This window comes from Spea bombifrons, chromosome 4 (genome assembly GCF_027358695.1).
Source record: "Spea bombifrons isolate aSpeBom1 chromosome 4, aSpeBom1.2.pri, whole genome shotgun sequence".
In the NCBI taxonomy this organism is placed as follows: domain Eukaryota; kingdom Metazoa; phylum Chordata; class Amphibia; order Anura; family Pelobatidae; genus Spea; species Spea bombifrons.
In genome coordinates this window covers 31,012,379-31,027,463 of record NC_071090.1, presented here as the reverse complement: position 1 = coordinate 31,027,463, position 15,085 = coordinate 31,012,379, and the positions used below count along the sequence as shown (strand labels likewise).

The window sequence follows — 15,085 nt, the reverse complement described above, 5'->3', positions numbered from 1 at the left end:
ATGAAAACGGGGTTTTTAATTATTTCTACTAAAAGCATTAAGTTTAGTTCTCCATAGAAAGTGCTGCGCTTTCCCTTCCCAGATTGTCGCGCACACACACCTATACAAACAGTAGAACAAACATCCCTTGCAGTGAAAAGGCATTTAACCCATTAATGCGGATCACACACCCCCGGTTGTTTGGCTTTAGGCTTGTAAGATCAACCCACGTGGCTCTGGCAGAGTCCCTTTAACCCGCTCCCGGATGTGCTCTCTCCTCCTGAGCCGGCAGCCAATCACAGGCTGCAAAGCGTCCCCCGCTGACGCCAGTTCCTCTGTGTGTAGCCGGCAGGCTTGAAGAGAGATTCTGAGGCAAGCTTTATTCATCTCAGGCAGCGCTGCGCCTTTAAATCAGGACCCAGGACTCGGTGGGAGGCGGCCCCTTAAAATCAGCACCAAAAGCCCGGTGGACGGAGGCCCGTTGGTGCTGCACGATGCCCTTTGACTTTAGGAGGTGAGTCGTTGTGGGTAGCTGAGGGGTGCACCGGGCGCTAACAGTGTGCAGCAAGGATGCTCCGTGCAGTGTGATGGGAGCATCATGTAGTGATGGCTGAGGTGGATACCTGGGAATGGCGGGGTTTCGGGATCTCGAAAGACTTTTTTGTTGTGACAGTGTATTTTTCCTAGAATGATCTTGCAGAATGCAGAAGATCCGGTTTGAATAGGACCTAATGCAATTCTGTATGAGCACTGTATATGTGTGTATGTATATATGTATATATATATATATATATATATATATATATATATATATATATATATATATATTCCAGTGAATATTGTTCTTGTGGCAAATACCTGATCCTTGCAGAATTAGTTTAGAAATCCAGGATGTGTCCTACAGTAAATATATACAATTTGTATATACTACTGCCCTTCCATTAGCGGTGTCCTCACTTTTTGTAAGGCGCCCTTACGATGGTCACACGCTTGAGATTTGCGAGTAGGGGGCCAACCACAGGTCTGTAAAAAGAAATGGAGGGGGGACATTGGCTTTTACAAGCAGATGTTAAAAGTTATAAAGTGAGCCATGATGTCATAAATGAAGACTCTTCCATCATGGCGGAGAAGTGGTAGACATCCTATCAAAGCTTTTAGAGCAGTTAGAGTCTTTAACGTTACAATTAGTGGAACCATATGCAAACTGAACGTGTAATTAGCGGACCCATGGGACAACAGGGTACCTGCTAACACTTTAACTACTTTTTTAATATGTTCCAGAAACAAGAGGTAAGGAGGGTCCTCCCCAATCTGGAATACAAATATATATATATATATATATATATATATATATATATATATATATATATATATATATATAGTTCTTACCATTGAGTAAATATAAATGTTTAGGCATCACTAAGAGGTCACCATGTTTTAAGTAGCAGCCAGTTTATATTGTCTATGGGATTATTATTAATCCTAAAGTAAATTCTAACATAGGCGCAACACTGAACACTGCGAGAACCACGTGTGCAGTGCGGCCACAAACAAATATTAAAGCGCATGTTCGTTATTTCTTACTTAATCATCTTAATGCAATCCTGCAGTACCGATTTCCTTCTCCGGTGAGAAGTGTGCACAGTAGCACTGCCAGGTTAAGCGACAACCAACCTCTGTGCTCCGGCATCCCGATTCATGGGGGTGGAGGGTAGAAGTTGGGAGATATGCAATAACAAGAACATGAAGGGTCTGCAAGAACATGAAGAACATTTGAATAGAGCAAATGGTTGCACATCCCTCCTTCCATGTCTATGACCTTTAAAAATCTCTGATTATCTATCATCAAGGATCATTCCTGAAAATCACAATGTTGCCTGAGACGTACGTACAGACTTCTACATCTCCCGCATGCCAAGGTATCCCCTACCATTGTGTTTATTATATGACGAATATCACAAATGGACATCTGGGATTCTACCTTTTAATGTGTTAATAAAACTGATCTGCTCTAAATAATACATGTGAATCGCAACCTGTGTTCTGGAAAAGCAGAAGTGCTGGTCAATGTCTGGAAATTAAGACATTGTGATCCCAATTGTAACACCTGTAATGCCATGTGAAAGAGGGCAATACAATAAATCTACCACGCCTCTGGCGCTCAAAAATCCATTCTTTTATGTAATAATTGCCCTTTGATGTCTAAGAGGGTTTTCTCATATTTAATGTTCCGTGACAGTTCTAGTTCTCTCCAGTGTAAATGCTTTGTGTGGGTTTTTTTCTGCAAGAATGATTTTCACTTATTTGCTACAAGGGAAAGTTGTATGTTATAGTTAAGTTATACTGTTATGCCTGTATTTTTGTTTATTTTTTTATGGACTATACCGATGGTTTGGAAGTAAACATTGTTACGACCACTTTCAGGACGTTTTTGTCATATATGTGTATAGTTGCCACCTTTTGAAGACTATCTGCCAGGATCATGGTACATGTTCTCACTGTCTTCAATGTGAAAACTAAAAATAGGTGATGGTGGGGCCGAGTTAATTTATCCAAAACACACACTATACGCAGTATCTAACAAAAGTGAGTACATCCCTCACATTTTTGTAAATATTTTATTATATTCATGTGACAACGCTGAAGAAATGACACTCTGCTACAATGTAAAGTAGTGAGTGTACAGACTGTATAACAAAATAACTCAACACACAGCCATTAATATCTAACCCTTAGTACACCCCTAAGTGGAAATGTCCAAATTGGGGCCCACAGTGTCAATATTTTGTGTGGCCACCATTATTTTCCAGCACTGCCTTAACCCTGTTGGGCATGGAGTTCACCAGAGCTTCACAGGTTGCCACTGGCTTCCTCTTCCACTCCTCCATGACGCCATCACTGAGCTGGTGGGTGTTAGAGATCTTGCGCTCCCCCACCTTCTGTTTGAGGATGCCCCACAGATGCTCAATAGGGTTTAGGTCTGGAGACATGCTTGGCCAGTCCATCACCTTTACCCTCAGCTTCTTTAGCAAGGCAGTGGTTGTCTTGGAGTTGTGTTTGGGGTTGTTATCATGTTGGAATACTGCCCTGCACCCACTTTCCGAACGGAGGGAATCATGCTCTGCTTCAGTATGTCACAGTACATGTTGGCATTCATGGTTCCCTCAATGAACTGTAGCTCCCCAGTGCCCGCAGCACTCATATATTGTATAAATGTCACTGCTTGGGAACTGTCAGTGTTTGACCCTGAGTCTCATGGTTTTTGCTCCAATTTCAGGATGAAGGGGCAAAATCTCAGTGTCACACAGTCTGGAATTTGTTGTACATTGATCTGATGATATGTAAGACTATTAATTGGTGTTTTTGCTTCCAGGATATCATGGTTGATGTCCCTGTTTGAACGCAGGTGACTCAATTAAATGTGTCTTTAAATAATGACAAATCAAAGTTTCCATGAGGACAGGTATTAGTCATTTAGCTAACACATTTGATAAGTTGCTAGATGAATTCTGGATGATGAGCCATTACTTGATTAATATCTAAAGAGTCTTAGGGTCGACTCCATTTTGAAAGTTCCCAGGCAGGTATATAAGATAAAATCTTGATACCTGCCATAGTTTAAGGGGTTGATAGAAGATTGTAGCATTTGCTGGCCTATACCTTGACTTGTGTCTCCACAGATATTAGAAGCAGAGTATAATGTCTGTGGTGTTGGAGCCAACCTATGCATGTATTTTTTCCAGTGGAGTTGCTCCATATGCTAGGTTGTACTTGTTACTTTTCGATTATAAATAAATTGGCAAATTTATAAACCATGCTGATAGAACAGGTATAGATGGCCCTGCACACATTCAGTCTATTAACACAATTAAGTGAACACACAATGCTCTTACTATAGCCTGCTGTTTGCCAAGTGTTGGTTGTACATCCTGGATCAACTACCTTTTCAATCTCTTTCACCGATAAGTTGGTCAAACAACTCATATCCTTGTGTGAGCATTGCTGCTTTGTGGGAGACGTTGATAACGCTACCGTGTTAACCTATGGGCTGTCAGAGGGATCATGGTGCACTCTGTTGCCCAACCATTGTTTTCTTATCATATTTTTCTCTTTTTCCATCGACCGTCCATATAGTTTTGCCTATTTTTCCTGTGTGCATTTGAACTCTGACGTCTTCCCATTGGCCTATATCTAGTTTTTACTCTGTATAACCCATTTAACCACGTTGATCAAGTCGGTGGTCATGGAACTATGGAGAAGGTCTATGCTTCTGTAGTGGTTGCAGAATATTTTACGGTAGAATTTATCCTGCTTAGCCTTAATGCTTATAGCGCTGTATGCCTTGCTAAACACAATGTATTACAAGTAAAGACCGCTTGCTCAAATTAATGGGTTTGGGTAGAGGTGGGTAGTTGCTGGACTCATTTTCTGATTGGACTGTTGCGTTGTGGTCTAAAAGCGACTTGAATTGTCTTAAGTCGCCATTTATAAACTAGCAGGGTTTTGAAGTTATGTTTGGAGTTTATGAGCCAATAATCAGTTGCACATTATCTATGTATCTGACTTGCATTCAGAGACCATCCAGGGCTCCGGGCAACAAAAAAGGCATGGTCCTGCTGTGGTGATGCACCACCCTTAGCCGCATCTTATCATGACCATGCCTCTTATTGGTTAAGCCCCTCCCTTGTACCCCTATGTACATTTTTCAGTATTTGTAGTAATTAAAAAAAAAAAGTTTTAAACAGTGTAAACAAACATTAATTTGTGGTTTTTACACATCACATAAATACATATTAAATAATATTGTCAGCAATTGAAAAATACAAGTAATTCTAATCATAAGTAAATCCAGCAAATCAATCTGAAAAGTATAAAAGTAAATATATTTACTATGATATAACTCCTATCACTATATATTAAGTCAGGCATTGACAGCGGTACCACATAACTGCCATCATTTTACAGATATTGATGGTGGTACAGCATAACTGCCATCACTAGATACTGGGCCAGACATTGACAGTGGTACAGCATAACTGCCATCACTTTATGCTGGGCCAGACACTGACGGTGGTACAGCATAACTGCCATCACTTTAAGCTGGGTCACTGTACACCTTAACTCCCATCGCTTTATGCTGGGTAAGTAGCACACCAAAATTGGATAAATAATTTAATAACATTAATATTAAAATATATATGATTAACAGCAGTCACACTCCTATCATGCCCAGGTTCTAGCATGAACTGGTTGTGTGGGCATGATAGGCGTGATTTGGTGTGTTACTTTACTTTTAATAAGTGTGGTTAACACACCAAAATTGGACTAAAAAGAACAATATTTGCTAACATCAATCACACTACCCAGGCAGCCAGTACATGCTAGAACCTGGGCATGATAGGAGTGTGATTACAGGATCCCTATGCCATGCTATCCCCCCAACACTTACACATCCATGCTATCACACACACTCATTCATATACTCATTAATTCCCTTAATCACACATACATGCACATTAATGCTCGCATGTATTCAAACATACATGCCCAACTGATACTCTTAATTGCCAGAAAATAAACTACTCCTTCGATATGTATGTTTGGATATTTTTATTTAGCTATAGCATATGTACTTGGCACTTTTTACAGTTAAAAGTGAAACACTGTGTTGACAGCCTCTAACCATATATTGCCCATGCATGTGGCACAAGTTTAATCTTCTCATGGAAAACCTCTTAAACTTCAATCTTCCACCAAAACAGGTTAATGATGTAAACAATAGGCATAGCCTGCTTTCATGTGTTAACCCCTACAAAGTGTAATAAACAAGTATAGTCATGGAAGTACAGTAGTCATACAGATCTTATGAACAGGGAACAGTAAAAAAAAATTTTTTTCTTTAAATGAAAATTTCATTAAGGTAGATAAAAGTGTGCCCAAATCTGACCATAAGTGAAAAAGGGGTCCCGACTGCAACCAAAGTGATATAATTAAAGAAAGTAACATGCGCGTACAAGTAGTACATTTTTATAAACTTATAACACCTCAATAGGTCCCTGTAGGCATCATATTAAAGTGGTGGAGTATGGGAATTCCATAATTAGTGCAGCTGCTAGATGTCATTATGATTAATGCATTATGTGGCCTTCCTATGGGTTCAATAAAGTGGTGAGGAAATGTCCATTACCCTGTACTGTGAGATATGAGGAAATCCATATTATCCCTATACAGATCGGCATGCTCTTCAAATCTGGGACGATTGCGATCACAGTAGGATTTTGTTAGGAGGAAGCTAAGAATAGGGACTATCCCCGAAAATCTGGGACAGCCAGCATGACATATGAGATGATGTATCGGTGACAAACCGTTTGGAATCTCCAATGCGTCGGAAATATTACATGCTAAGTAATTGTGAGATGCATACATGAAGGTGACGTTTGTGTTTTTGTAGACTGTTCTTAGTTACTTGGTTTTTTTCATTCATATATGTGAAAAATATATGCTTAATGCACATCTTTAGGTTTTGTTGGCTACTTTGCAGTCTAGTCACTTTTCCATGCCATCTAATACACATTTGTATAATTTTACCACTAAACCTGATTTGCAATCCCCCCCCCCAACCTTTTAGATAGAAGCAGCATCTTTTAGATGCTATGTTCATGTATGATGGTCGAATTGCACTGAAGGCATGTCTTGAGAAAGCTAAACCCATGCTTGACTAAACAGAGCTTAGTGCTCAGTCGTTCAGTTTGTTCTCATTGCATCTTCACGTGAAACCACAAGTGACGTTCTCAAGGGAGCTCAAGAAATCGGACGTTTTGGAATATCTAGAATTCTCGACAATAGTTCTGTATTCCAGCAAGCGGCTGGAATAACCAGTTTGCGATGGGAGGATCGTAAGATTCTGCGAGATTACATAAGAACAGTTTGATCGTATATATTAAAAATGGGCTTCTGTGTCGAATGCGGCAGAATGTCGTAATAGTTTTATTATCAGTACAAGGTACCCTGCAGTGCTGCAGGGGATCTGGATCTTAGTGTTATTATCTGACCTCTATTTGAGGTCGGATTATAAAACAAGGAGAATTTTTCAGTGCATTTGGTCTGAAAAAAACTAATCAATAATGAAATTCATTGTCAACTATTTTAATTGTTGAATATTAGCGATTTTTATCAATTAGTTTGTTGCAGCCCTATTTTCAATGAACATTTTTCTATAGAGATACCAAAAGATTTAGGCTACTTGAGTTTTCTCTTCTTCTCTAATCCTTTGTCTGGCCTTGTTCTGATTTGCTTCCATATTTTAACACTTCCTTAACAATTTGTTTTCCAGTATCCAAGTTGTTGTTTTGCCACTATAGTCATGTAATGTCCTTCTCTGGTTACTCTCTTACCCCTGGTCTGGTAGCCATACATATACACCGGTCATATATTTAGGTAGGCTGCCTTGTTTGCGTAGCTCAAGTTTTGCTTATTTATGGCACATGTAAATAACCTTTCGGAAATTACTTGACACCTCAAATGATGCATCTGCAGCATATTATGTTCAAGCAGTACTAGTGCGGTCGAAACGTTGCTATCTTCCTTTAATAAATCTGCCTGAGCTGGAACCCTTGAGTGCCTGGAGTCTTTATTTATTTTTATTTTTAAGCAGTACTAGTGACACAGGTAAAGCAGGTGTCTCTTGCATGTATGAAGCCCGTACAGTACTGTATATGTTGCTTTTAACAAGCCCATTAGGTCGCCTTTAGACGGTAGTCTTATTTACAAAAGTGAATTTAAACTGTAGGAATTATTAGAATATTGCGGCTCCCTTACCTTCCCGGAGGCTTCTTTCTCGTGTGTGAGCAGTCGCACTTTCACTGCAGGATCACTTCAAATAAAATTCCCGTACTTTCTGTCAATTTACGTTCTTGTTTACAGCTGCTGACTTATTATCTTATGACAAATACTTACAAAGTATTTTAATATACATTATTTAGTTCTGGGGCCACATGGCACGCTAGACTGTCCTTTAAACAAATACTAACCAAATAGATTCTGCTTGATCGTGTTATTAACATCGGTGAATGACAATTCTTGTGTATATCCGTTCCTCAGCCCACTGTATGTCCTTTTTATAAAGCAAAAGCATTCTATTAACCAGCTAACTTGGTAGGAAATGGTTGGTTATTAGAAGGGTTACCTCCTTGTAAAAATCTGGTAATAGCGCAGGGGGAAAGGCTGAGAAAAGCTAGTAGACTTTCTCCAGCTTTGTGATATGACTTAACAGATTGCATGTTTGCTTTCTCCAGGAAAGTATGTGTTATAAGAGTTTACCCAATGGTTACTTTGCATGACTATGTTTATAAGCTTCATTTACCAACACTTTGGTCTTTGATCTCCACAAAGGTGTCGTTGATTGCCCTATTGCCTTATAATATCACTTGTGACGTTTCACAAACAGGAAGGCAACTGTGTTTAGACGTAACAAGCAACTCTTTTATTCTTTACGCTTATGATCTTGTGAGTCCAGCTTATGAGATTCGCTGTGTTCTGATTTCCTTGTAATTAATTTAATTACATTTTCCAATTCCAACTTCAAGAGATGGAAGGGGGAAGAAGAAAAAAAGGTTTTGTTGCTTCAGTGTGCCTTGTTCTTCTATTCCTTTGCATGTGCTAATAATGTTATCAAGAGTCACAAGACATCCTCCTGCTCAGTGCTTTGCGTCATCAATGGGAGCTTGTGCAGAATACCAAGCTGCTTACTGAACAAGTTGGAGGCACCCTCCGTAATAAACGTGTTCCTGTATTAATGGGTACAGACCCGTGGGAGCCTACGCGCGCTTGTGTTTACTCTATGCTGCCGTCATAAGACTTAAATATTTTGATAAAATGGTCTCTGTTTTATTACATGTGCCCAGCTTTGTACCAGGCTAAAACAGCCAGCCTGGGTATTAGGAGTGATGCAAAGTTAAACAGTGCACCGAGAGGTACAAATATTTAACACACCGGCACTGCTCCTTAAATAGCTCCTACAAATGTAAAGAGGCCTGTTCTCCAAAGGGAAAGCCCCTTAACACAGTTAGCTGCCACGATAATTGTGTTTACAGCTCTGCCACCAAAGATCTTCTTACTTCGTTGACCTGCACGCATTTACTATTGAACATAGTTAGCACTTTCACAGCTCACCATAAAAAGTGTTTTGGTGAATGATCCATTATCTGTGTATGCAGTGCTCTTTTGAGCATGGCTCTTGTATCTATTCCACAGTTGGGTGTGGAATTCTACTTTTTCAGTAGAAATGACAGCTTGAAAAGAGTTGGAGAAATTGTCCCTCAACATGAATCTTAGTCTGAGATTTTTGGATTTAGCATCTGGAAATTAAAATCTCACGTCCAGTATGACTTTTCCATTCAGATTTACAATGAACATTGTAAAATGATTTATTTTCTAAATGATTTTCCCATAGTGTATTGGATTTTACCTGCTTGGAGAAACCGTTTTGTGTGGCATGCCTACTCAGCTTAACAGAAATAAAGTATCAAATTTATTTAGTCCGAAACAGGGAATTTCAATTAGACTTGTGCATTTGGATTTGTGCGAATTTCAATCTCCAAAATATAGAAAACCCAGGCCCAGGCAGGGTTAAAAGGTTATGTATAAACATTTAGTCTGCCAATTCTGTGCACTTCCACAAAAGGGCGGAGCCACAGGAACAGTCTCTCCCCTGTTACACCAATCAGGGGAGAGGTTGTCCCGGGGACTCCACCCACTTATAGAAATTCACAGGGAGGCCGTGTCCACAGAGAAGAAAGAAGAAACGAGGAGCAGCGGACAGAACAATATGAAGGTACAAGAGACAGGGACAAAGAAGTGGTTTGCGAAGTAGGTAGGGGGACATTTAGGTAGCGTGAGACTTAAAACAAATTTTATTTCCGAATGTAAAAAGCACTCAGATTTTTGCCTAACCAGGCAGGAAACTAAATTCATTGCCCATAAACGAATGGTCCAAAAAACAAACAAAAAATGCGTCTGAATCCTTTTTGGTCATGTTTCACAAGTCTAATTTCAATAATAATGAATACTGCAAACTCAATGTCTCTGTGCAGATGGACAAGTTGTGTATCTAGACCACTTGTCATATGTTGCTATTGGTATTATTATTTGTCTGTTTTATACAGCACTGACATGACGCAGAGCTGTACAATGGCTAACTAAAAATTAGTAACAATAACAAGGGCTTCTAACGTCAGCTCCTCAAAAGTCCTGTTTGTGCTGTAGCCCTTTGAGTGCCAAAATAAAATCATTCCGGATCAGACATTCTGCATTGCTGAGCCCCTGGAGCTGAAAATATTAGCACCAGCTAATAAGCTTTACTAAACCCATTGATAGAGCCATTGTTCATCCTACCTACACAATATGGACAAAGGTATTGGGACGCACCTCCTTAACTATAGAATTCAGGTGTTTCAATCAAGTGTATAAAATCCAGCACCTAGCCATGCAGTCTGCATTTACAAACATTTGTGAAGAAGTAGGTCGTTCTGAAAAGCTCAGTGAATTCAAGCTTGGTGCTGTGATACCACGGTATACCAGGATACCACCTTTGCAAAGACTGCGTAGGTTGCCCATTGTCATCGACAACGGCCAATGTAACTCTAGTTCTCTGAAGGCCATAGTTTGTTCTGGCATTCTCCTGAGTGCGTTGCTATAAAATGAATACATGTCAGTAGATACATACTGGAAATGTTCAGTTGTTTTCACCAGAACTGTAACAATTACGGTGGCAAGTAGAATATAATATTTTTTGTTTTGTAATATAGGAAAAATGCCACACTGACTTGGTTGATTCAGGGTGTGAGCTTTACCCATACAAGTTTTAGTAGTTGTGGAATTTGTCAGTTCACACAAGTTCTGCAGTATTGTCCATGCATGACATTTGGTATGTTTGAGCATAACATACGTGACCTCTGTTGCCTGGTGAAGCATACCTGGCAAACTGGTCCATCTAGTCCGTTTTTGTTTGAAAAGATAACATATAAAATTAAAACAGCAGAACAAAGAATGAGGAAGAACTTAAAACAATGCAAGAGGTAGCAAAAATATTCAGATTTAGAAAGCAATTCTGTTTATGTAGCGCTGCTATAATGCCTGACCAGGATAGTGCCTACCAGGACCTGACAAACTGGTACTAAGTAATGTGACATTACGTCTTATACTGGCTCTGAAGGCCCCAGGGTGAGAAGGAAGACGCACTGCTGAGGTCTGCATGTGCTAATCATAGAATTTTGTAAAATAAATGGACTGGTTACAAGTGAGATCTCTAATCTCCCCAACTGGCCCGTTGAGCTACAGTCCACCAAGGAACTTGATCATGCAATAGGAAAATCTGCTCCTGGTAATGCACCTCCCAGGCTTAATCGGCTTTGGCCGGAATACGCCAGTGCTCAGACAAATTAATACACAGAACGGTAGTCCTGACTATGTGCATTGCCCTCTGTCTTGATTGAGGGGTCACATTTGACTTCATGCCAAGTTGTATAATCTACCTAGCAGTTAAACGTTGGCTTATATAGTTGACACTGGATGAATACTGATGTAGGGACTGCCCTTGTTCTAGAGCCGGAGGAATGCATCCTTGTGAACGTGTATGTTGAATAAATTAGTCAGTACTAAGAACGTAGAGGTCTTTGCTATGTGTTATGAGAAGACTGCAGTGATAATGTGGTTACTAAGGCACAGGCTCCTTGGCAGAATTACAGGACCGAAAGCTTTGTGTATTATTCAATTAATAATAATGTATAAGAATTAGACACAGCCCCATTATGAGCAGATATATATACTCTGTTGTTAGTTTTGACTTTAAATAATCAATCTTTGTTGGCACAAGTAAACGGGGACTATGCATACATGGCCATCAGTCAGGTGTAGTTTGTACATACTGTAGCATTTTCATACTGATTGTACTGATTGCACCACTGAAACCTTCCGTTCCCACGCTCTTTAAGCCTTTTTCTTTTTTTTTTTTTTTATACCAAGTAGAAAAAGAGCACTAACTAAAATATTTAACCCGGCATAACAAAAATAAATTGCTCAAAATGGCAATCCACCTTCAGTTTTGTCTATTGTTTTTAAATAAACAGTTCTGTTGCCAATAGTGTTCTTTTAATTGAAAAGTATCATCACATTGGGTACATCTTTGACCAAGCTGCAGTCCAGCTATAAGGTGGTAGTTTCTGGTAACCATAGACAGAAGATGTATTAAGAGTCGATTCCAGATCTGTAGTTAATTTCACTTCATGGTACCACTATGGAACTGTGGCAGATCATGGCATGGTTTCCCAGGTAGAGGAAGGGGAGGCTGTAATGGGATTGATTGACACCCATGGCATAAGTGAATCTGGGCTAAAGGCCACAGAACCACTTGGAAGGTGTCTGCAGATGTAATATAGCTTCTTAGAGTACAGATAAGTCCTTAATTGGTTTTGGAAGCACTGTTTATTTCAACACATTTCATAAGGGGAAAGGAAAAACTAACAGTAGCCTGAAATAGGCAACCAGTTGCGCTCATTTATAGCTCATTTGTATATGCTTAGTATGCAGCAGGTACCTGCTGTCATTTTTAAAGCATTTCCTAGTGATAGCATCACCTCTTCCTCGCAGACATGACTCGGGAAGCGGGCAGAGGAATTCATTTCTTCAACCCATCCTGTTTCGCACCTTCTGTTCTGCGCACATTGTTTGTTTGGGGGGAATGGCTAGGAGCCACTGTTGGGCGGCAGGAGGAAGGACCTTTCTTTCCTTTTGAGTTGAGCCATGATGTCATGGCTTGGAAGTAAAGTAAACAGTATTTGATTGAGTCCAGGAAGCTGCCAAATGATGTGACATTTAGATACATGAAGCGTTTTCAAGTCAATAGGCTGTGTGTCCGAGGAAACTCATGCGATCCGAGTACTTTATCAGCTGCGTCTACATGTCAAGTAAGGTTTCAGTTATTAGGTAGGCATCCTTGTTGATCTTCCTTTGTACTAGGCATTATAGAAAAGCGAATACCCTTGCAAATCATAGCTGAGATATTTACCGAGTGTCTGCTATTTTTAATAAAAACTGTAATCATTTCACTTTTATGAAGTCCACATAGGTACCAATGACTTTAATAAGCCATGCCATGTATATGAATGGTAAATTTGCCTAGGAATTCCATGGATATAATGAAATTAAGTAATAATGCAGTGAATTTGTTTGTCTTAATGAAAATATTATAAAAATTATTTTTTAAGAAAAAAAACAGTGTTGCTAATGAGCATTTCTGATTAGTACTGTCGATAGTCAATGTCTCAACTCTGGCTTAACTTCACCCAGGGATGTGTGACTGTAACGAGGGTTCGTTATTTGCAGTAGCCTTTTAATTCTCTTATCCATTTTATAGAATAGTCACAATTTTATTCGGACTTAATATGATTATGTATAGTAGGTAATGTAACTTACACTTAAATTCTTACATTTCTTTTAATTAAAATTATCATATGGGTGAGGTGTGTTCCCCTTTTTTTAACAGCCTGTTAGGTATATCAGACATTGCGATAGAATAGAGAATGCGGAGGTTGCTTGATCATTGTGTTTAATGCAAAGTTAATGCCGTTTTGGGGAGCAGTTAATATCTTTGGCATTTGCTTATCTGTTACTTCAGTGTCAGATTATTACATTTTGTGGCTTGGTGGTTTTGTTTGCTTTGTATGTTTTATATATAGCGTCACCCACTCAGTCATGTTGTTACTCAGTGCTGCCCACGTCCTGTTCTACATATAGGATCAAATTAAGCCTCCTTATTCAGCGTTCCTGAAACTCCTACACGCAGCCATCATCTGTCACACACAAATGTATCTGTTAGGTATAACCTTTTTTTAGGAGTGAATGTTTTTTACTGAAATCCATGCTTATGGAAAATTGGAAATAATATGGCAGCTGTATTGTCTAGCAATAATCAGTGTTTTTGTAAATTGGAAAACATTGACAGTCACACAAACAGACCACAATTATACCAGGCATCGAGCAGCGTGTGTGCTTAAGGGCTCTTCATGTGTAATTGTCTAAAACAAGAAGCCACTGGATTTTGGGTCGTCACTATGGATGTCCCATTCACACCACAATCTGATGGACGCCGACACCTTGGGTGTAAGAGGAAGGTGTTGATGTCCTTCAGATTTACCCTATGCCAGGTTGTCCTTAAGACTAATGGGGTTGCCATCACGGTGTGACCCAGTTCTGGGTCCCTCATACTTCTACCTTTTGCACATTATTCACAACACGTGGGGTGCACAGATTCTGAACCCTAGACTGCTTCAAGAACAGGAATTTATTGTTTTAAAAGATTATTTATGTGACTAAGGAGAGTCCAGAGTAAACTTAGGCAATTTACTTTGAAAAATGAATATATTTCTTAAGCATTTTGTGGCAAGGTTAACTTTTAGAAGGGGTGGAAGTTATTACTATAGGGAGGGACTGTTTAGGGATGTGGATTACTTGTGTCAGCTTTCCTCTGAAACCTTGAAATAGCAACAGGAAGCTGGACATAACATCAATTGGCAGGGGAAGCAAGACTTTTCCATCCTTTCCTGGCGGCAGTGCTTGGCCCATAGTTCTAACATTACGGAATGGTGGTATTCGGTTTCCTCCCATTTATAAACATTGAAAACTGGCTGCAACATTGACTGACGTGAAGCAGTTAAAGGTCAGAGCAGGTGGCAAAGACGCACAGAATTACATAGACAATTGTTTATTGAAGCACAAGGTGTTGCTGGCTTCACTCAGTTGTTAACATGCGACACGTAACAAGTAATCCTCACTGCCAAGGGAACCTGATCCACATTGCGGGGCCTTATGTTTTAGGCCCCTTATGGCATTAACTGGATTAAGAAAAAGCAAAAGTTAAATGGAATATAAGTCTCTTTTATATTCCTTAATAATAGACAAAATAATCTCCTATTTTGTTTTTTACTTTGTGACATAAAGAAAAATCAGACACACAGTTTGGCTAATCTGCAGCAGTGAATTTTCATATTACACATAAACATACCTGGAAACTTTCTGGCTCTGGCTACCCGGAGCCCCCCTTATGGGAATG

General features: G+C 39.6%; 1 protein-coding gene across 1 annotated transcript in view; it reads left to right on the top strand.

Annotated features, from left to right (window-relative positions):
* The first annotated feature begins 242 nt into the window (after positions 1-242).
* The window catches only part of ERGIC1 (endoplasmic reticulum-golgi intermediate compartment 1), a 44,514-nt gene continuing 29,671 nt past the window's right edge, over positions 243-15,085 (top strand). Inside the window, exon 1 of the mRNA XM_053464179.1 lies at positions 243-493. Within this exon, the coding sequence (XP_053320154.1) occupies positions 474-493 (20 nt within the window). The 5' untranslated portion in view covers positions 243-473. The remainder of the gene's footprint in view (positions 494-15,085) is intronic.